Consider the following 24,498-nt stretch of genomic DNA (forward strand, 5'->3'; position numbering starts at 1 on the left):
ATAGTAATGTCCCACATGTTTTTCTCATAATATATGTAATGAAAATTGTTGCAATTTGGTGACAATATAAATGACTCTTTCTTCTTCACATACTATTTTTCTACAAAGTCTCCATCACATATGGCCTTATGCCAGCATGGAATGAGTGCATTTATTCCTTGCTGGTACCCACTCGTCCTGCATGCATAGGGTGATCAGATTCACATCGATAAAAAAGAGGACACAAAGCTTCAAAAAGGAGGACATTGTTCGAAAAAAGAGGTCAGAAAATATAAATTTAGATTTAAGCTTATTATACTTAAATTACCCAATATCTATTTCTATTTTTTTCTATTAATCCTACCTATCTTTAAGAAGGGGGACAAGACTAACTGTAGTAACTTTCGAGGAATATCACTTTTGTTGACGTCGTACAAAATTTTGTCCAATATTCTTTTGAGAAGATTAACTCCATATGTACATGAAATTATTGGGGATCATCAGTGTGGTTTTAGGCGTAATAGATCAACTATTGATCAGATATTTTGTGTTCGACAGATAATGGAGAAAAACTGGGAGTATAAGGGTACAGTGCATCAGTTATTCATAGATTTCAAAAAGGCATATGACTCGGTTAAGAGAGAAGTATTATATGATATTCTTATTGAATTTAGTATTCCCAAGAAACTAGTTCGATTAATTAAAATGTGTCTCAGTGAAACATACAGCAGAGTTCGTATAGGTCAGTTTCTGTTAGATGTGTTTCCAATTCATTGTGGGCTAAAGGAAGGAGATGCACTATCACCTTTACTTTTCAACTTTGCTCTACAGTATGCCATTAGGAAAGTCCAGGATAACAGAGAGGGCTTGGAATTGAACGGGTTACATCAGCTGCTTGTCTATGCGGATGACGTGAATATGTTAGGAGAAAATCCACAAACGATTAGGGAAAACATGGGAATTTTACTGGAAACAAGTGAGAGATAGGTTTGGAAGTAAATTCCGAAAAGACAAAGTATATGATTATGTTTCGTGACCAGAATATTGTACGAAATGGAAATATAAAAATTGGAAATTTATCTTTTGAAGAGGTGGAGAAGTTCAAAGATATCTTGGAGCAACATTAACAAATATAAATGATATTCGGGAGGAAATTAAACACAGAATAAATCTGGGAAATGCCTGTTATTATTCGGTTAAGAAGCTTTTATCATCCAGTCTGCTGTCAAAAAATCTGAAAGTTAGAATTTATAAAACAGTTATATTATCGGTTGTTCTTTATGGTTGTGAAACTTGGACTCTCACTTTGAGAGAGGAACATGGGTTAAGGGTGTTTGAGAATAAGGTGCTTAGGAAAATATTTGGGGCTAAGAGGGATGAAGTTACAGGAGAATGGAGAAAGTTACACAACACAGAACTGCACGCATTGTATTCTTAACCTGACATAATTAGGAACATTAAATCCAGACGTTTGAGATGGGCAAGGCATGTAGCACGTATGGGCGAATCCAGAAATGCATATTAGTGTGTTAGTTGGGAGGCCAGAGGGGAAAAAGACCTTTAGGGAGGCCGAGACGTAGATGGGAAGATAATATTAAAATGGATTTGAGGGAAGTGGGATATGATGATATAGAATGAATTAATCTTGCTCAGGATAGGGACCAATGGCAGGCTTATGTTAGGGCGGCAATGAACCTCTGGGTTCCTTAAACGCCAGTAAGTAAGTAATATCTATTTCACTACAAAATATTTGCAGTAGAGATTTAGGCTTATATCATACTTAAATATATATTAATATCTATTTTATTACGAAATAATTATGAAAAAATGTAATAATAATGATTTTACAGTTAGCTACATATGAAAGTCAAAGGAACTATAATAATTATTAAAGAGGACAGAAAATATCTATTTATATTTAGACTTAGGCCTGTATTACACTTAAAATGATGTCAATATCAATTGTATTACAGCATACTTATGATAAAACTTAATAATATAAAATAATTTTACAGTTAATGAAAGCAACGACCATAACGGATAGGACCAAAGAGAGTTACGATCTTTCCGTTGATGCTGCTACCACCTATAGGCAAATTACTTGAAATAGGCATCAAATTAGATAATTTCAAAATATCAGGCATACAAGGAAGGCATTCCTTGATTTTTTTTTTAATTCCACTCGGATCCTGGACAAAGGCCTGAAAAGGAGGACATGTCCGGACAAAAGAGGACGTCTGGTCACCCTATGCACGCACAACCATTTTCTCACTGAATGAATTATGCTGTTGTCACTTTCAAAATGAGTTACACACAAAGCATTTTTAAGAGGTCCAAAGAGATGGAATATGAATGTTAACGATTACTTTTGATTTTTAGAATCCTTCATAAATAATAAACTGTCAACTATACAATTGAAAGAAGCTCGAAACTTACGGATAAATATGACTCAGATTCATCAATTAATTTTATTGACAAACTAGTCAGTTTTAAGGCAATTATAACTGCCAAATGTGAAGGAAAAAGTATTCATCCATAAATGATACTTCTGCTTATTGGTAACAGTTGTTTGCCAACAAGTATTTTTTCTCACTTGTGCATGCAATTCAGATGTATCAAACTATGACAATCATCTCGGCAGCAGCTGAAAGACTTTTTTCTGAACTAAAATTGATCAAAACATTTTTAAGAAACATGATGCTGAGTCAAGAGTGAGTGCATTAACTGTGTTAAGTACAGGGCATGAAATCTTCAGTAATCTGAACCTGAATGAAGCAGTGAAAAAAAAAAAAAAAAATTTTTAAATATCAAGCGAAGATGCTTTGGTAAAATAAAATACAGTAGAACCACGATTACCCATCACCCTATTAACCGATTGGTGGATTAACCATCTCTTTCTCTCGCTTTTTTTGCTGCTGAAATATATGAAGTACTGTACATTGTATTAGTGTTATTACAAGTCTATTTTCTTACACAGTATGGTCTACTGTTCGAATTCTGGTACTCTATAACTTCTATATGAAAGGTTTTCTATGTGTGTCAAAAAAAATCTCATTGTGCTAAGAATCGAAAAAAAAAAATGTAAATAATTGAATGGTTTGGGGAAAGGGAAACCGTGGCTCATCTCGCATCAGAATACGAGATTGGAGTGTATAAAGTATGTAAATCTACAACACGAGACCTCCACTACTCATATATTTCCACAAACAGCCATTGCAAGGAGTTTCCTTGACCCTTAAAAACCCGTCGTTAACAACCAGACTTAAATTAGTGAACTTCCGATTCACTACCTATAGTCTCGTCGCTCTAATTTCTGGCAGCCAATCGCGTTGCAAGTCGGCCACATTTAAACGTGTGCGTCTTGTGATTCGCTGATTCATTTCTTAAGGCTCGATAAATACTTAATATAATCGCCCGCCATTTTAGCTCTTTAGTTGGCGTTCGCAGAAAGCACACGAAGACGTTATTTGCTGTTCAATTATTTGCTGAATTACAATGCGTTTGATTTATTATCATAGGAGTTACGACATGATAATGTTTAACGGTGTTGCAAATAGATTCCTCGTATGGTAGCTCGGCAACGTAAGAACAAAAATGGCGAATGATATTACCTACCTAGACTTTATAGAGCCTTCACTTTCTAAGACGTAAGCAAAGAGGCGGAGTCACGCCGGAAATAACAGCGTCGGGACTATAGCATGTTAAACACAACACCACGAAGGGAATTAGGAAAGTGTAAATATTATTCACTAAATTTATGAAAATATTTTATGCTCGACCATGCCGAAATGTAGTAATTATACACCTGGTAGTAGCCCTTTAATGCACCTCATTAAAGTACACCTATTCGTTATAATTCAGCTGTTCAGCCAATGAGAAATCACCATTGTACCATTATAAAACCGCAAGTATTGATTATTCTCGGATATGCAATTGAAAGACAATTAGCGAAAAGTCATGGAGGCTGGAAATCCAATACTGTCGCAGAAGGTTATGTTCTGTTACTATAATAATTAGCGTTAATTGTAAATAATATTCAAATAAATTCAATTTGTCATCTCGTTTTTCAATTCTAAATCAATTTCCAGGTTATATCAAGATTAATGTTCATGTTATTCTCTAGATTATGACATTCGTGCCTCGGAAAAAATCAATACTGTCGCGTCTGCGCACATCTCACAATTCAGGTCAGTTCCGCTCCTCACTTACATAACCATAACATGAATACTTATGAATAATTTCAAGTTATAAATATGGTCGAGCATAAAAAGTTGTATAAAACTTGCCTATAATGGTAATTAAGATGCTCATATGAAAATTATGAAACTCGCTTGCGCTCGTTTCATAAACATACTCGCATCTTAATTACTACCATTATAGGCTCGTTGCATAATGTACTATTATGATACGGATTATCCGATTTTTTCGATTAACCATTCAGCCCATCCCCTTCATTACCACGGATAATAGACGTTCTACTGTACTAAAATGTGAACCGCGACATGTGTATTTGTCTTTAACTGTGTTTTACAGAAGTAGGTGATCTCTGTCATATGTGCACACCATGCAAGGACAACCTTAAGATACATAGCATCAGCTTTGGTGATTTAAAATGTTTAATTCTACTTTGTATTTAGGGTAAAGTTTGTTCAGTTGATGGATGTATAGGTTGACTGCAAGGACCAAGGGTCAGTGAGCTATTTAAATGGTCCTCCTTTTCAAGCATTATAACATTTCTTGCATCCACTGACAAACTGAGATTTATTTACGACTCCAGATTATCCTTTGCAATCCAACATCATCATGTTTCCTTTGACTTACCGTAAAGTGGGGTGACTTTGAACGCTGAGGTGACTTTGAACAGTAATTTAGCTCCTTTCTAAATTAAATGCTGTAGCCAATTGCGAAAAAACTGTTTAAGTTGTCAATAAATTAGTTCAGTTTTTTCGCAATAGGGTACAGCATTTAATTTAGAAGGGCGCTAAATTACTGTTCAAAGTCACCTTGGCGTTCAAAGTCACCCTGCTTTATGGTACCATCAATTTTGTGGCTTTCATGAGTCTAGATGAAGAATAAATTAAATACGAGTAGTACTTCATTGTATGTAAAATATATTCTTACATATAGTCAGGTAGTCGCTATATTAAAGTTTCCAAAAAAAAAAAAATAATAATACACAATCAGTGCTTTGAAAGCTGCGTAATAATTAATGAACATACATTATGACAGACCATGGCCACACAAGTCATATGGCAATTCCTCTAAATATCAGAGAGGCCATACTTATGTCCATTTTAGATCAGGTTAAAGTAATACTAAAGTACACATAGTAACCTTTACAATATGAAACGAGTTGAAGTCAGGATAGGAGACGAAATGTCAACGGGAAGTGGAATAGGGAAAGGAGTACAAAATCACCGACCCTGTTCAACATCTACTTGGAGGATTTAGTGAAGAACTGTTTTCAGAAGGTGGAAGGGGTGATAGTAGGAGGAAGAAAAATAAAGTGCATGAGATCTGCTGATATGGCGTCGTTAGCAGAAGAGGAAACGATACTAAGGGATATGCCATTGGAGCTAAATGACAGCTGTGAGCAGTATGGGATGAAGATAAACGCAAACAAGATGAAGATTATGGCTATCGAAAGAAAAACAAAGAAGGTTAACATACGAATTCTAAATGAGGCAGTAGATCAAGTGGACAGCTAAGCAGGAACATGAGCTGCTGCTGGAAGTCAAAAGGAGGATAGCAATGACAAAGGAAGCTTTTAATAAAAAAGGAGCATCTTCTGCAGATCTTTGGAAAAAGAACAAAGGAGTGTGGCATTATATGGAGCAGAAACATGGAGATTACGATGAGTGAAGAGAATCATTTGAAATGTGGATATAGAGAAGAATGGAACATGTGAAGTGGACAGACAAAATAAGAAAAGAAGCTGTGCTAGAAAGAATTGGTGAACAAAGAATAATGCTGAAACTATCAGGACTAGAAAAAGAAATTGGCTGGATCACTGGCTAAGAAGAAACTGCCTACTAAAGGATGCAATGGAAGGAATGGTGAATGGAAGAAAAGTTTGGGGCAGAAAAAGATATCAGATGATAGTCAATATTAAGATATATGGATATATGCGGAGACTGAGAAAGGTGGAAAATAGGAAAGATTGGAGAATGCTGAGTTTGCAGTGAAAGACCTGCTCTTGAGCACAAATCTATGACTATATGAATCCTACAGTAAATAATATAATACAGCTGGCAATTATTCTTAATTTACATACAATCTTACATGTTATCACCTTCATAATTTATTAGAATATAGTTTAATATATAAAACGGAATATAAATTCGATAATGGATCATCAGTGTGGTTTTATGCATAATAGATCGACTATTGATCAGATATTTTGTATTCGACAGATATTGGAGAAAAAAATGGGAGTATAAGGGTACAGTACATCAGTTATTCATTGATTTCAAAAAGGCATATGACTCGGTTAAGAGAGAAGTTTTATATGATATTCTTATTGGATTTGGTAATCCCAAGAAACTAGTTCGATTAATTAAAATGTGTCTCAGTGAAACGTACAGCAGAGACCGTATAAGTCAGTTTCAATCAGATGCATTTCCAATTCACTGCGGGATAAAGCAAGGAGATGCACCATCACCTTTACTTTTTAACTTTACTCTAGAGCAGCATTTCTCAAACTTTTCTGAAGTGGGGACCACGTTTTTATGTCAGAACAGTTCCGCGGACCACCTCACTCTTATTCCCTTCAAAAGAAAATTTACCATTTTTGTAGCATATTTTAATACCAGTATACTTATATTTTAAAATAGAATTAATTAATTAAAATTAATTTAATTCAATTACTTTTATATTAGTATTAACTAATTAAGTTAATGTTAATAGAAGAAAATTCATTTTCGTTTTTTTTAATAATTCAAGGTATTAGTTTGGATAATCTTTAACTCATTAACTAAAAAAAATAAATAAGTGTTGGTACCATACTTACATTAATGAGCTGGATGAGCCTGCCAATTCTTGCACAGTTGTATGTATGCTGGCAAGCTTAAGTCAGAGATCGTCACATACATCAAGTCGATTTCAGTACTTTATTTTTATTAGAGTTAATGATGAAAACCCTTTCTCACAGATATGTGTAAGCAAACTCAATTATAATCTCTAAAGCACCATTCTACAGTTCACTATATTCTCTTTACACTTGTGATGAGGTCCAGAAATTAACCATATCTTCCGCTTCGAATTTCATTTTAAGTCCGGTGTCATTCGAGAGTTCAATTAACTGTTCTCTTTCACTCAATGAAAGTTTGTTATTTTCAATATTGCAATGAAAGGAATCACAAACCCATGAAAATTTTATTTATTTATTATTATTATTATTATTTAACCTGGTAGACATAAGGCCTTCTCTTCCCCTCTACGAGGGGATTCGTCATATTTACTTGCAAAATAAGTTTGAAATTGTGACCTCAGAGTTGTATTATTAGTGTACGACATACAACATGTGACCATTTCAGTATGCAGACTGGGTGTCAGCAAGACTATTAAGAAAGTCATAAGTACATGAAAAGGTTCGATACTTTGGTCCTCTGTTATGAATTTGGGTGTTCCCTAGATGGATCACAAGCGCCAGATTTGCAGGGAAAAGATGGAGAGAAACACCATGTTCATAGTGCTTTAAATCCCTCTTTGGTTGTTGATAGTAGACTGGGAAGTCAGTAGACAGGTAGGGTAATAAATTCCATTAAATGTCAATACTGAGAGAAAAAGTGAAAGGCGATTGCCATGTGTCATTTCCAAACTGTGAGATTTTCAGGTATAGTAAATACACAATTCGTTTGAATTTTATTTTTTCTTCCGTCGTTTTTGAAGGACCACAAGGGCAGACCTCGAGGGCCACAGGTGGTACGCGGACCATAGTTTGAGAAATGCTGCTCTAGAGTATGCCATTAGGAAAGTCCAGGATAACAGAGAGGGTTTTGAATTGAACGGGTTACATCAGCTGCTTGTCTATGCAGATGACATGAATATGTTAGGAGCAAATCCACAAATGATTAGGGAAAATACGAGAATTTTACTTGAAGCAAGTAAAGAGATAGGTTTGGAAGTAAATCCCGAAAAGACAAAGTATATGATTATGTCTCGTGACGAGAATATTGTACGAAATGGAAATATAAAAATTGGAAATTTATCCTTTGAAGAGGTGGAAAAATTCAAATACCTTGGAGCAACAGTAACAAATATAAATGATACTTGTTGTTGTTATGTTTTATTTAACGATGCTCGCAACTGCAGAGGTTATATCAGCATCACCGGATGTGCCAGAATTTTGTCCCGCTTAAGTTCTTTTACATGCCAGTAAATCTACTGACATGAGCCTATCGCATTTAAGCACACTTAAATGCCATCGACCTGGCCCGTGATCAAACCCACAACCTTGGGCATAGAAGGCCAGCGCTATACCAACTCGCCAACCAGGTCGACTAAATGATACTCAAGAGGAAATTAAACACAGAATAAATATGGGAAATGCCTGTTATTATTCGGTTGAGAAGCTTTTATCATCCAGTCTGCTGTCAAAAAATCTAAAAGTTAGAATTTATAAAACAGTTATATTACCGGTTGTTCTGTATGGTTGTGAAACTTGGACTCTCACTTTGAGAGAGGAACAGAGATTAAGGGTGTTTGAGAATAAAGTGCTTAAGAAAATATTTGGGGCTAAGAGGGATGAAGTTACAGGAGAATGGAGAAAGTTACACAACACAGAACTGTACACATTGTATACTTCACCAGACATAATTAGGAACATTAAATCCAGACATTTGAGATGGGCAGGGCATGTAGAACGTATGGGCGAATCCAGAAATAAATATAGTGTGTTAGTTGGGAGGCCGGAGGGAAAAAGACCTTTGGGGAGGCCGAGACATAGATGGGAAGATAATATTAAAATTGATTTGAGGGAGGTGGGATATGATGGTAGAGACTGGATTAATCTTGCTCAGGATAGGGACCGATGGCAGGTTTATGTGAGGGCGGCAATGAACCTCTGGGTTCCTTAAAAGCCATTTGTAAGTTGTAACAGTTCAACATTATTTTCTGATCCTATTTAATGTTTATTACCTGATATGGGACTAATGTCATAGGATTATGGGGGCTAAATTATAGGTCTCTTTTGTGATTAATTTAAATAAAAGCGAAGTACATCATTAATACTTACAGTAAAAGAAAGCTTTCTTCACTCATTTTGCAGAGAAAGAAGTTAGTTTAAATTCGGAAACCTATCAGATTTTAAAAAATCACACAGTATATTTTAGGATGAATAACATCACAATAAAGTTATCCAGTTTAGAAAGTTTTAATGTGCTGCTTCTTCTTTGGAGTTTTTGAGTCACTACCAAAAAAGTTATGCATCTTCAGAAATAAATTAAGAATTTTTGCCATTTGTTCTTTCCCTAGCTTATTTTTTACTACACAGCCATAAACACTAATAACTAGTGTGTACCTATGGATTCCCTTCCAGGGGAGCTTGTATTACTTGGTCTTGCACATTCACACCTATCTAAATTACGTTCATCTAAATTGTCTACATTATCTACATTATTCACAACAAAAATATTGTCGGACCATCGGATCTGTGCCCCTTCAGCACTGTCGTCGTTCTTGGAAAAGTTAACGCCTGTACTCACTCCATTCCACCTGCTTTCCTCCCACCACGTTAAACAGCAGGCCACGAACCTTGCCGAATAGGGATGTTGCCAAACTTCCGTCAAACGGTGTCATAAATAACTGGTCCTCCATGCTACAATATTATTTATTTCAATCAAAATACATCTTGTATTTCTACATTTTTAAACCTAAATCCCATGTCTCGAATCACTTTCAGTAGTTTTTCTCTCCAACCTTGAAAATTATTACTTCTCTCGCAAGCTTCAGTAATTTCTTCAATGTTGAAACTTCTTTCTGAACGGTATAAAATTCTTGTATCTTTCTTCTTAAAATACATCGGTTCATATCATCTACAATAATTAAAAGTTCCCTTGGTCTGTTCTTCTCTGGTGATTCTAGCTTTTCATCTCCTGCACAGACTCCCTCTCTCCTGATTTTCTTTATTAGAAGTTCTGATCTGTCTATATAAATTACATAAAATGTTGTATTATTAGTATTAGTTAAGTAAGTAATTTTAATACATAATCAATTGAAAATAAGCCTCACCTGTGACATCAGTTGCTCTTTTCGTTGCCTGATTTATAGGAAACAGATATTGACCTGTTTGTTTCTCTTCATCGCAAAATGCTATTACGTACTTGCTTAATAATATTTCTTTCGCCACTCCGTGCTACAGTATTCATGTTGAGTTGACAACACTGGACTGTAAGTGCAAATATTGTAAACTGTGCCACAAGAAGGCCAAAATTGTGAGTAGTGGGGGACAGAAAGGGAGAGAGATAGGAATGCAGGGAGAGAAATGAATTACCGAGGCTGAGAAGGGTTCAGTTTGCATATCTTACGGGGGCACAGATCCGATGGTCCGACTATATCATCATTTACATTGCCACCATCAGGAACGACATCTATGTTTACACCATTATTTACATGAATGCTGTGGACCTGGATTCGACCAGTGACATAACCCTGATTTATGACTTGTGTTGGGCAAGCATATGGTTCCAGGTAATGTAGGGGTTTTTCCCAGGAGCTCCGGTTCTCCTGTGTCAAAACAAATCTACATCTCATTTCACAGGCCAGCTTCCTATGGCGCACCTTGGGCAATGACTTTGTTGGTAAATTGGTGTACACAATTCGCTTCATATGGGTGAATGACAACTCATCAACAGTACAAAAAAATAAATAAATAAATAAAAAGAATAATTTCTTACGGTCTCTACATTTTGAAAATGCTTCTGCCTTTCAGTAATTGCAAGAAGCAACTGGACAACTAATAGACATATTGGCAATGCTCTCTTTTCTCACACATGCCATGCTTTGAACTGAGAGTTCTAAAGGCCATAAATTTAAAGACATCCTGTGACAGGGGATACGGATTTCATCAAAGCATGTCGAGCTGCACATCTAAGGAATATAAAGACTATATCTACTTTGTTTTAGTGTGCTTAAATTCCTCTTACAATATTAAGAATGGTATAATAAAGATAGGTATAGTAATGAGAGATTCTAGAAAATATGGTCCAATGACTACGAAGTTAGTCTGCAAGAGGGCTTCAAAGTATTATTTACACCACTGACCTTAAGGCAGTGGTTCCCAACCCTTTTTGACTGATGACACACTTTACTGAACACCCACTATATCACGATACACTTGTTTTTATTAATAATAATATAATAACGACCAGTGCTTTTCTTCTGTAGAAAAAGGTGGTGGAACTCTGTGTAGAATATTTTGTAGTGGAAGGGGAGATTACTGTCGTTTTTAACCTCTTTTTCGTCCAACTAAGACTTTCAAGGCCTAAGCGGAATTCAAAGAAAAATTATATTAAAAACATAGTTAGTTATTCATACATAATTCGGTTTCATGAACATGCTGGAATGCCATTCAAGTGTGTTCCGCCAGAAAAGCAGCACTGATAACTTTTTGGTGTTGGACATCCAGTGTTGTAGATAGGTCAATGTTAACACGCAATCGAAAAATTCTAAAAAAAAAAAAACAAGCAGCAACTTGAGTGGCATTAGAAAAAAACAAAGGTATGTGTCAAAAATCTCAATCTATCTATGCTGGATGTCCAATAAAAGTTTTTATTATCATTTTCGAAAACTCGCATATTTAAATTAATGTGAAGTCTGCGCTTGGTGGGTTGCACAAAGTTTCTTTATACGTGGCCTTATGGATGACTGGCCAACACGTAAACCATCTTCAAGATGTAGCAACCTGTTCCTTTGTTTAGATTTCACTATTTTCATGGTAGAAAATGCTGATTCACACAATTGTGATGTTGAAAATGGCAGTTATGAACATATTTTAGTTTGTTCGGCACTATTGACTGATTTGACAAAACATTTCCGCATATAAGACACTTGGGATTTTGTTTATATTCATCAAAATATTTACAAAATGCAGTACGTTTTTGTGAACCCTGAAGGGAATTTTCGCTCACATTATTTGAATTAGCACTGTTGTCATCTAACGCAGAACTTGATTCAGATTGTCTTTTTAGAATAAAAAATTTGTCCAGGATAAAATATAAATAAAGCTCTTTTGATAAAATGGTCGCACGTATGCACTGAAACTGGCCAATATGTTCTGACGATTCTAAACTCTGTTTATTACTAAGTGGGAAGATTAAACGAATTACCAAGGATTGTTTCAGGTATTCACTTCCATTCGAATTATCGCCAGGCAGAAAAATTAAACTGAACATTGTTGCAGGTGTTCACGTTTCATTGGTAAAGTCTATCTCAAAATAAAATGTACCATATCAAAGATTTCGTTATAAATAAAAGAATGCGTTTTAAAGAGACTTTCTGGATGGGATAAAATTTATTTTTCAATTTCAAAATTTTGCGACACATCGGTTGGGAACTCCTGCCTTAAGGTACAGACATGATGCTTGTATATATTTGAAGTGTACAGTGGGCCTACAGTTATTTTTCAGTAAAAGTGTAAACAAAACCTATTCAACAAATTGAGGGCCCTTCAAAGATATTCTGTCAAATAGTATATAGTAACTTTTCCTTTCAGGTAACATGTAGGGGATATTTTTTTGTAAGAATTCGTTAAAAGTATACTGTATGATGGAGTGAATAGGGATGCAAGGGGTGAATATAGGGACGAAGTTTTATTATTTTTTATTTCTTTGTGTCAAAGATTAAATATAATAATAACTGTTTATGTTTTCATTCATAATGAGTGAACAAATAAATACTCGTTATTACATTTACTCTTTAACACAAAGAAATAAAAAATTATAAAACTTCGTCCCTATTCACTCCATTTTATGGTACATATTTTTATTATTATCATAAAAAGTAGGGGTTTTCTAATAGCCTCACATATGAAAAGTAGAGCAGATATCATTATTATAGACCGAAAAAAAAAAAATTGTGGACTCATTCTCGATCCCACAGTCCATTTTGAGAACAGTGAGGAACAACCTAGAGAAGTCTGCAAAGAAAAACGGGCAATTTATCTGCCATGCTGCAGCGATTTGGGGACCAAATATAACATCAAGACGTGGGACGTTATAGGAATGATTGGGGCTAGAGGCACAATCCCACGGGAGTCCTTAGAAGTCTTCCGAAAATTAAAAGTTCCTGACAGCACCCTGGACATAATATCCTCCACTGCACTGAAGTCGTCGACTAGCATAATTAATCATCACTTATATTCTTTATAAAATGTAATTTGTCTTGTAGCCTAAATCGTTTGTTGCATTTCCAATAAATTTCTCAATGACAGCCTACCTAGGGTTTCTATTAAAGAAAAAATTGAATTAAATATAAATATTCATTTAGAATTGATTAGCAGGCCGATTATTAAACCCTGGTTGGGGCGGCTATCAACTATCTAATAGCATTCTGTTTCCATGGTGACAATCTTTTTGTTATGGTAAAAAGGGTAAAGATATTCCCATCACATGCCATGAAGGTACTTGAGGGGCATATCATGCTTTCCATGATCTCGGCACTAGAATGAGGTGGTGTGGTCGGCACCACGCTCTGACCGCCTTTTACCCCCGGGAAAGACCCGGTACTCAATTTTATAGGAGGCTGAGTGAAACTCGGGGCCGTTCTGAAAGTTTGGCAACGAGAAAAATTCCTGTCACCACCTGGGATCGAACCCCAGACCAGCGAATAGGGATTATAAAGAATGGACACTTCGCGTCAGTATCTTTGATGTAGCCGGACTGATTTCAATGACCTTCAAGCCAGCTAGAGCGTGAGATTCTGCTTTCTCCCTAGAGTTGGCGCTGACATCACACCAGCTAGCAGTCGACACAGCGGAAATATAAAAGGTAAAAGGTATCCCCGTAACATGCCATGAAGGCACTTGGGGGGCATGGAGGTAGAGCCCCATGCTTTCCATGACCTCGGCACTAGAATGAGGTGGTGTGGTCGGCATCACGCTCTGACCGCCTTTTACCCCCGGGAAAGACCCGGTACTCAATTTTATAGGAGGCTGAGTGAACCTCGGGGCCGTTCTGAAAGTTTGGCAACGAGAAAAAATCCTGTCACCACCTGGGATCGAACCCCGGACCTTCCAGTCCGTAGTCAGCTGCTCTACCAATTGAGCTACCCGGCCGCCCCGCGGAAATATAACACATACAATTAATACATCTAGGTACATTATGTACTCAAATAAAATAAATTGGATCCATAAAATAATAATTCTTTCATTAACTGTAATGTCTAGACTCTAGAGTTACTTTATAATGAGAGTTCAGACGTTGACCCCAACAACAATTAAAATATGTAATGATTTGATAGCGCTGAAAATGGAAAAATAAAACTCTTACGAGAAGTAAAACCATATACCTATATTATATTATATACAAATATTAAACGAATTCGATACTTAATTTTATAATGTATTATATTATTTTATAATATAATTTATGATATCTGAAATATAAAATATTACTATTACAACTAGTTTGTCACTGAGAAATAAGGAAAAGCTGTTAACTTGAATTTATTTGAAGCAAAGCGTTACTGGATTATGCAATAAGGTAGGCGATGTTTGGATCCTGTGCCTTAATTCTACTCTCAATTATTATCTTAGCGTATGCTCAATTACACTACCTCTAGCGCTTGAAAGTGGAACTAGCCGCTGGCGCACAGAGAAACAAAACACAGGAAAATTCGCTCAGTGTCCATTCTTTATAATCCCTATTCGCTGCCCAGACCTTCCAGTCTGTAGCCAGCTGCTCTACCAACTGAGCTACCCGGCCGCCCCTTTTTGTTATGGTAGTAAATAAAATTATTTATGCAACATGTGTGTGGCGTGGAGCGCTTTGCACTCATAATTTCAGTAATTGTTTAGGTTCATGCTCAAAATCTTTCACTCATGCAAACAAGTTCCACTTTACACACAAGTTGCATAAATAACTGTTATTTACTACCACAACAAAAATGAGGTGTTTCTGAACAGTTTTGAGCAAGAAAAGTAAGAAAAGTAAGTCTTTTTCTGAACACTGTGAAATAAAGTTACTTTATTGCTCACTTTCTGGCTTGCTATATTTTATTATTTTATAATACTTGTCACCATAAAAAACAAACTGCTATTATTATTAATGTTAAAAATTTATCAACGACCTGCTGTAATTTATTAGAGATCCTGTTCTCTTTGGGCATCTTAGGTTTACATTTTTATTATAAGAGAATATTTTTTTCTTTTACAAAATGTCTTGTTACGATACCTAATAAAACAAAATAATATATGCATCTTGTGTTAGCATGAACTTTTTTGCACTAGTGCAATTCCAAAACGAGCCTGAGAATCTTTCCACTTGTGCAAAAATGTTTCACTCTGCATACAAGTTGCAAGTAGTTTTCGTATATCGTACACTGTAGAACTAAAAACAAAGAACTCTGTATACATCCAGGGCTGGGCAGTATTTGAAATACATTTGTATTTTGTAATTTGCAAGGATTTTAGAAAGTATTTTGTATTTAAATACATAAAATTAATGTATTTTGTATTTCAAATACTCAAAATACTTTCTTCTTCTTCTTGTCCTTCATGTTTTGGATTTGTATTTGAAGAATGAACTTCTGTCTTATTTGCCTACCCATTTCAGATGTGCTAGCCGTACACTTAGTTTTCTTGCCACAACTGATTTCCTTAATACCATAAAGAAATCTCCAACATCATCAAGGATCCATCACCCAACACTTGCTAAGTGTTCAGCATTATGGAATGCGTCTAGGAGACTCAAATCTTCAGAAATTATATCAGATGTCTTGAAATATTCATTAAAGTTTCCTTGCCCAACTCGATGGAATTCTCTTTATGGCTCAATCGCTCAAATATTGCAATTCAAACATAATATGAACAGTATATGTGAAAAACTGGGATTGCCAACCTTCAAAGATGTTGAGTTTCAGTACCTTGAAGAACAGTGTGCAGTTCTGAAACACATTGCCATAACCCTTGATTTAATGCAAAATGAGAAGATGTGCTATTACACCCAACTTCTATCCACATTAATTTCCCTCAAAAACAGATTACGTATTATGTTATCTAGTAATCTACGCCATCTATTCCAATAACTCTAATCCTAATGAGTTCTCTTTCATCAAGATTTAAAGCAATGTTTGATCTGACCCCAGAAGCAAATTGAGCTATTTTGGCAGCTTGTTTCCACCCATAATTTAAGATGAGATAGCTACCTGACACTGCCTCACCAAATGATGATAAGAGGACACAGAATATGTGCGTGAAATCAACTGAGCAGTTCTCGCTACACCTTTGGACAGTTCAGAAGATGAAAACAATTTCTATATTTTCAACTCAAGTACAACAGACTTTGAAAAGCAAAAAGAAAAGAACTTGTCTACTGTGGAGTATGAGCTCATATAATTCTTCAATGGCAAAGGGACAACCCTGTGCACTCTAGAGAATTATCTAACAGTGAAACAAGCTGTAGAAAGACTGTTTTGTTTTGCAGGATTTATTCATTCACCAGCAAGGGGATCCTTACCTGATAAACTTTTTGAGAAACTGGCTTTTTGGAAAGGGAGCAGTAATTATTCATATATAGCACAATTTCATTGTTGATTGGGAAAATGAAGAATGTTCAGTTACAGTGTTTATATAAAACTTCGAGATAAAAATAATTTTAATGTTAATATTTTAGATTTTCGGTACAGTAATATTCTTATTTCTTTATATATTGTATCGGGTATTTGAAATACAAATGTATTTTGAGTATTTGAAATACAAATGTATTTTGGTTAATTTTTTTAAAGTATTTTGTATTTGTATTTCAAATACTATTCTTTGAAGTATTTTGTATTTGTATTTGAAATACTTGGATGTCAGTATTTTGCCCAGCCCTGTATACACCTCTAGTCATCATCACATTCAAACTGTATAAAAATGTAAAATTACCTTTTCCTGGTCATCGAAAGTTCGTGCTCTCATTTCTCTGCGTGTTCTTCCCATAAGAAGTGCTGCACGACAGAACACTTCTTCCAAGAAGGGATGATCATTTGGTGCTGTAAATATCATGGGTTGATACAACACTCCATCATCAGTCGGAGGCTTGCCTACACCAAGTAATTCACACAGAATCTGAGTGAGTCGTTCACACATGCAAGGAAACGATCGTGATAAAGCCTCTTCCTCTAGAACCACTCTTACAAATGTTTTGCGGTAACGTCTAGCAAAATACAAAATGCAGTCAAGAGTCAGTCGGCATACCATAATGCAGGAATTTGATGTACTGGTGAAATCTATCATAAGAGAATGTCTTTTGGGAATTGCTGATGTGTCTGAATCAGGCAAGGGAGTTGATTTTGATCTGGCATATGCGGCCTTTTTCATTGCCTTTATTGGCTGAGGAGTGCTGCACACGAAATCTTCGTTCAGAAAAGGTTTAGTAGTCATAAAGTTAGGTAAATCCCTGTCCACAAGCATAACACCACGGGTTTCTTCTTCAAGCGATGCTATGCTGCCTTTCATGCTTCGCATATCTTGGTCTGCAACAGCGAGGATGTTATTTATTTCTGTTATGTACTTCAAGTCAGCTCTAGAGGGATCTATTTTAGATGTGGCCCTGTCTTTTAATAATCCAAGAATCAAAGTCTGAAACACGTACAACTCATGGGCCATGCTTTTCGATACCTCAGAGCAGAGAATGTTTTTATGGATTGTCTCTCTTGTTTGCTTTGAAACCATCGAGCCAAGAATTTTGGTAGAATCAAGCCCTCGTGCCAAAGCATTAATGAGTGCCAATGCCTTTTCTTGAACTACTGGACTTTCTCTGTTCCATAAATGCTGAATCAGATCAGGAATTCCAATTCCTGCTGTTGAAGAATGTCCTTTATGTCGAACTGCCTTTTCCAATATCACAAGACAACACTCAATAAGTTCCATAGGATAATGACGTTCACTATTTACAAATTCAACCAGTCGCTTAATAAGCATGTCCTCTAGCAGAGGACTCAAACTGTGATACAAGAACCAAATCAATGACTGCAAACAGAAAGTGATATGGGTAGGAGTTTCTGAATTATCCAATATTATATCTAACATTAGTTTATATCCATTACTAGCCAGAAACACTTTAGCAAAAACTGGATCTGCACTTAGTGTAGATAGCTTGAAAAGAGCCCACTGTTTTCCTTCTACATCAGACACATCAGGATCAAGTCTCGTGATTATTTGTCTCACAATCTCAGATGGTGACAAAACTAACCGTAATATTGAACCATTTTTTATATCACCACGATTCTCTTCTGTCACATACTTGTTATCACCTGCATCTTGTTCCATCAACTGTAGAGCATACATACCACTATCCTTCGACAAGCTGAATTCTGTGCACATGGCCTGAACAATTTCTGACAGGGGCTCATTTTGATTTAGTTTACGGAGATGTTTTTCATTGGCTATCTCCACTGCAACAGAGACAATGTCCTTATTGCCTGTCTGAAATTCAGACTGCATGATCTTACCTTGAGATAGTTATCACAGTAAACTTGCAAGGGTAAAAAACTGTACAGCTCGGTTTCAAAACCCAGTTCACACTGAAGCTCGATATCAAAGTTGCAGCACTTATCTCATTATTGACACAATGATAAGCATAAAAAGTATGTCTCAGATAAAGTTGACTCACAGCAGAGCAATTAACAGATAAAAAGAACTCATAACAAATTCTATACATTCCATCTTTACTTCACAATATTTATTATTTAAACACACACAGTTTCAATGGCTAAATAAGTCCTCAGTCTCAATAACCATCTGTATAATGTATAACTGTTAACTGTGTAATGGGCCATTAAAACACCCATAAATCAAAGTTCAATAAAGAAACTAATACATCCATCATCAACCATAATATACAACTGTATGCGTATCACTTATGTAATGAAATCTTCAAACACACACAAATGTGCTGGAACTGCCAGATGGTCACTGCCACAAATCAACGTCGACGGCTAGATCTGTAACCTCGGCTTCCAGAAGAGTAGCTAGACTCGTATGATCTGTGGCTGCGACGACTTCCTGAAGGCGGAGACCTGCAAGCCACACACATATTTTTGCACATTCAAATTGTTCATAAACTAAAAGCAAATGTTCCAATTAAGCTACATTTGAGAACAACGTGTTTTCTACAGTTCTTTCTCTCTCTTCTGGTGCCAAGTTACTACAGACGTGTCTGCTCGCCATGTGATAATGGGAGCTTACTAAACAGGGCATTCATTAACACAAGTTAGCATGTCTCTGTTGATTCAGAGCACTATGCCTTCCAATTGCAGATACATATTATATGATATTTAGTACCAGAAAATTTGGTATACAGTAAAGCCTTGTTATAAACAATAATTTAACTAAAAAAAATGACTAAATTCCATTCATTGTTTAGGTTAGTTGAATGAAATCTTATTTGACCAACACAACTCACACAAAAAATATCAGAAAAAGTATAAAATTTAGAATGAAATACCGTACTTTATCCAGTAAACAAAACACAATCATAGCTATAAAATGATACACTGACCAATGTATGTATTTCAGAAATAATATACTTGTACTCGAGAAAGTTACATTTCTTTTTGTGTTTGTAATTTGTTCTGCATTAAGTAACAATAACAATGTACCCAGACATACAATTCTGGTGACAGTGTTTTTGATGCCTATTTACATATGCACGCGCACGCATACATACATACACACGCATATGCACATGCACTCACACAGATATATACTGCATATTTGCTTAAATTTATGAGAACAATTAATTTCTTAGTTCTAAAAACTTAACTTCGAATAAACTATCTTACATAAACATGTAGGGTATTTGGAAAACAATTTCTTCAGATCTCCTTAAACAAATTACAATAAATTTTGTACAACACATTATACTAGAGTGACAAAAATCAATAGTGTACAGTCAGTTGCTTAGACCAAGTACAGCTACCTCTATTCTCAAATATGAAATTAAGATTAATATCCATCACTAATCAATTTACTGAAAAGCAGTTATTTTTACTGAAAATAAAGATAACAGAAATGTAAGAAAAACTGCTTATATTTGCTAGTGAATACCTTTTGGATATATAATCCATATGATATACTTTAATTTTCTAATTTTATTTCAGAATATGTATGTATTATGTATGTATGTATGTATGTATGTATCCCATGCCTACCCACTTCACTTTACGTGATTTGGGTTCTGCATATTGCGGATGGATGACACGACTGTGACCACTTCAGCGGGTCACATGATGTGTATCTGTTGAGAGTTATGTCATGTACTAGGGTGAGTGTATGTATAAGTGTTCGTGTAAGTGTAGTATGTGGAATGAGTGATAATGATCAAGATGAGGCAGGGAGAAGGGGAAACCCAGTGCCGGTAAGTAGCCTACTCCTGTTGAATAGCACCAAGGGGGCCACCAAGCTTAACGTCCCCTTCAGACAGATGAATCACTATCAACAGTGACATATGCCTTCTCTTCATATGCACTGCGGAGAGATTTGGGACTTAACCCAGGCATATTGGTGCACAATCTAGTTGTGCACCGCCATCTCTCCTATTCCCGAGGTAGAAATATTACATGAAAATTTCTGACCCCGCTGGGGGATCAAACCCGGCCGGCTAGTCTGGAGGCAGACACGCTGCCACAGAGCTAACTCGACAGACTTATTTCAGAATATAAGGGGGAGGAAAAAAAGAAACATCACTTCCTTTCTTTGCATAATGTACATTGTGCAAATTAAGATGTTACAAATCTGAAGGACCTATAATGAAGCAGTTAAATCACTAAAAAAAGAACGATTTCTTGTACTGCAAAGGGAAAATCTAATTTTTACTTCCTCACTAGATGACGTAGATACAAGAAATTGTGATGAACTCAATTTTCCGATGTTATGGAAATATGCGTTTTCGGAATCCCTGATTATGAAAGAGTAGTTTTGGCATGTCACTTGTCGGTATACAGCCTTTTCTCCTAAACCAGTGGTGATCAGCACTCATAACAGGCACCAGATATATAGTACAGGGCATATCAAAAGTCCGGTAACACTTTCAATATTTTATTACACAAAAACTACTAATGATAGCACTTTCAAACACACGTCAGTTTAAAGTCAAACTCTCAAAGTTCGTTTTACACCTTACAGAGATTCAATGTTGAACCACGAGTGACTCGACAGATGTCCAAATGATAATCAAAATCTTCCCATACCCTTTTCAACATATCCTCTGTGACCATGGCGGCAGCTTCTCGAATTCTGGTTTTTAGTTTCTCTAAGTCACGTGGCAAAGGCGGTACAAACACACGGTCCTTTAGGTACCCCCATAGAAAAAAGTCGCATGCAGTCATATCGGGTGACCTTGGTGGCCATGTCATGAAACATCTGTCCCTTACTCCAGCATGCCCTATCCAACGATCAGACATCTCCGTATTCAGGTAAGCACGAACTGCATTGTGGAAATGTGGCAGCACCCCATCTTGTTACGAGCGCTATGAGTTTTCTTGCCAGCTACAACAACAGGCAGCAGACGACGATGACTTATTCAGTCGCTTAACTTTCAGCGACAAAGCGACATTCCATACGAGTGGGAAAATTAACAAGCACAACTGTCGTGTACACAGAAACCTCACAGAATCATTGAACATGAGTGATTCACCAAAGGTGAATGTTTTCTGCGCGTTGTCACAAAGCAAACTGTACGGACCTTTCTTCTTCATTGAGGCTACTGTGACTGGACATTCATATCTCGACATGTTGGAGCAATGCTTGGTGCCTCAACTTAGACAAGATCTCTATGACGATTTCATCTTTCAGCAAGATGGGACTCCGCCACATTTCCACACTGCAGTTCGTGCTTACCTGAATACGGAGATGTCTGATCGTTGGATAGGACGTGCTGGAGTAAGGGACAGATGTTTCATGACATGGCCACCAAGGTCACCCAATATGACTGCATGCGACTTTTTTCTATGGGGGTACCTAAAGGACCGTGTGTTTGTACCGCCTTTGCCACGTGATTTAGAGGAACTAAAAACCAGAATTCGAGAAGCTGCCGCCACGGTCACAGAGGATATGTTGAAAAGGGTATGGGAAGAGTTTGATTATCGTTTGGACATCTGCCGAGTCACTCATGGTTCACACATTTAATCTCTGTAAGGTGTAAAACGAACTTGGAGAGTTTGACTTTAAACTGACGTGTGTTTGAAAGTCCTATCATTAGTAGTTTTTGTGTAATAAAATATTGAAAGTGTTACCGGACTTTTGATATGCCCTGTATATTGGAGCATCCACCACAGTGCTGAGGAGAAAGCTGCCTTAGTTGATGCAGGCAATCAGTGAAGAGTAGTCAGCAGACGCTTGTGTACATGATAGCTGAGAGTTCACATAGTGGTTTACATACGTCTTTTACTGCTACATTGTTTAATCCTTCATGCGAGGAGGCATTTTTTTTTTACAGAGTTTAAAAATGTTGCAAAATGTTTAATTTGCAATAAGGTCTTCACTGTGATAAGAAAATATAGTATAGCATCACTATAACAAATGTCATGCCAATAAATTGCAATGGTGGAGCAGCACAACTGAGCCTGTGATACTATTCTGTCTTACACTGGCATGGCTTAGCCACCTTCATAATGGAAAATAGCCTCTCGAAAACATACGTTGAGTCAAATAAGTATGCGCAAAATGTGTGCTGCAAATGATGCAATTTTTACTTTTTCTTGAAGCTTTCTATTTCCGAACAATTTTTATATAAATTATTTGGCACTAATGAAAAAGCCAATCATAAGTACAGACTATTTATTTTCACAATATCCGTATTTGAGTTAATTGTGAATACATAATACACTTATTGCTGTTTTATGTCATGATGTTTATGTTTCTTTATTCATTTGTTATTGCTTTGCATAAAGAATTAACACAATTTCAGAGGAGACATACAATTTTAAGTTACTGACAATACAAACGAAAATGCAGAACATTTATTAATGATATAAAATATACTAATTTAAATACATATGTGAACAATGTATGCTTCATTAAACTATTAATGCTCAATTCCACTAATGGGTTACGTAAATTCTGGTATGAATTGAACACAACCACTGCAATACCACTTACCCATCTGCAGTCATGAATACACTAGCATGCCTGCTTGTAAAACATGCTAGCGTGAAAGTATACTGTGCTGATTCGTATTTGATATCTTGGAAGTCAGCTCATTTGGAACGTATACATATAACTAGAGATGAGAATTCCATGCAAATGCATATTTTTATAGGAACACAGGACATAGCTCAAACTTAGTACTTATCCATTTCATTACATTCCGGTTTCAAATATGTGTACTTTTTCGGTGCATATTTGCATGTTTTGGCAAAATGCATATTTAAGCCATTTTTAGCTTAATCATGCTTATAATATACATTATATTCAGTTTAAATGCATGTTTTAGTGTTGTGGAATTTAATTGATTAACCTAATTGATTGATCTATCAATTTCTGTTGTAAGATTAATCGATAAAAATATTTAATCAAATAATCGAGTCGATTAAAATTAATTGGTTGTAGTTGATATTAATTATTATTTTGTTAATACAAACTCATATTAAAAACTCCGACAATATTTCTCTCTCCGAAATTGCTTACTTAAAAGCACAATAGTATTGTTATTTTCTAACTGTAAACCAGGTAGTGTAGGAAAAATCTTTGCACAAACACTTCAGAAAGAGATGGAGATATGAGGACAGTGACCTAGTCTATCTCTATTGAAAGATGAAACAATGCAAAACCCTTATTAAGTTTTATGGTTTTCCAAGAAACTTACACCTTGTTGCCAGCTCATCTTCCTAACATATGAAATACATACTTTTCTGGGATTCGTCCCCCTTATCCCTTATAAAATAGCCATGTGTGCAAGTGAGAGCGTAACTACCTTCTTCTCTTTCTAAAATCTGGTAATTCGATTACAATAGGGACTAGTCTTCTGTTTCGAGCGCTGTAGTTTTGCAGTTGCAGTTTCTGTACTGAGTTTGTATATGAAGGTTGTGTGTTTAGTTTGATCCTAGATCATATATGTAACAGATATGTCGGGCTTATAGGCTTTGAGGTTAACAACTTTTCTCATGTTTACTACGTTGCCATCTAGTTGTTACATACGGAGTCACGTCATAATTCCTATTTGAATTGCATTAGCGACTGTGCTGCCATCTCGTGTTCGTTTATGGCGGACGGGTGGCGATCCTGGCGGTTGTTCTCTTCAAAGTGCTGCCGATTTTAACATAGTGAGGAGTTATCTGTTACATATATGATCTACGGTTTGATAAAGAAAAAAATCAGTT

General features: G+C 36.0%; 1 protein-coding gene across 2 annotated transcripts in view; it reads right to left on the bottom strand.

The window, feature by feature from the left end:
• The window catches only part of LOC138715470 (engulfment and cell motility protein 1-like), a 135,707-nt gene that overhangs the window by 51,909 nt on the left and 59,300 nt on the right, over nt 1-24,498 (bottom strand). For both annotated transcript variants that reach the window (XM_069848404.1, XM_069848405.1), the window contains one exon: nt 17,063-19,197. In XM_069848404.1, coding sequence (XP_069704505.1) covers nt 17,063-18,622 — 1,560 coding nt within the window. In that variant the 5' untranslated portion in view covers nt 18,623-19,197. The remainder of the gene's footprint in view (nt 1-17,062; nt 19,198-24,498) is intronic.

The sequence above is a fragment of the Periplaneta americana genome, chromosome 15 (genome assembly GCF_040183065.1).
Source record: "Periplaneta americana isolate PAMFEO1 chromosome 15, P.americana_PAMFEO1_priV1, whole genome shotgun sequence".
Lineage (NCBI taxonomy): Eukaryota > Metazoa > Arthropoda > Insecta > Blattodea > Blattidae > Periplaneta > Periplaneta americana.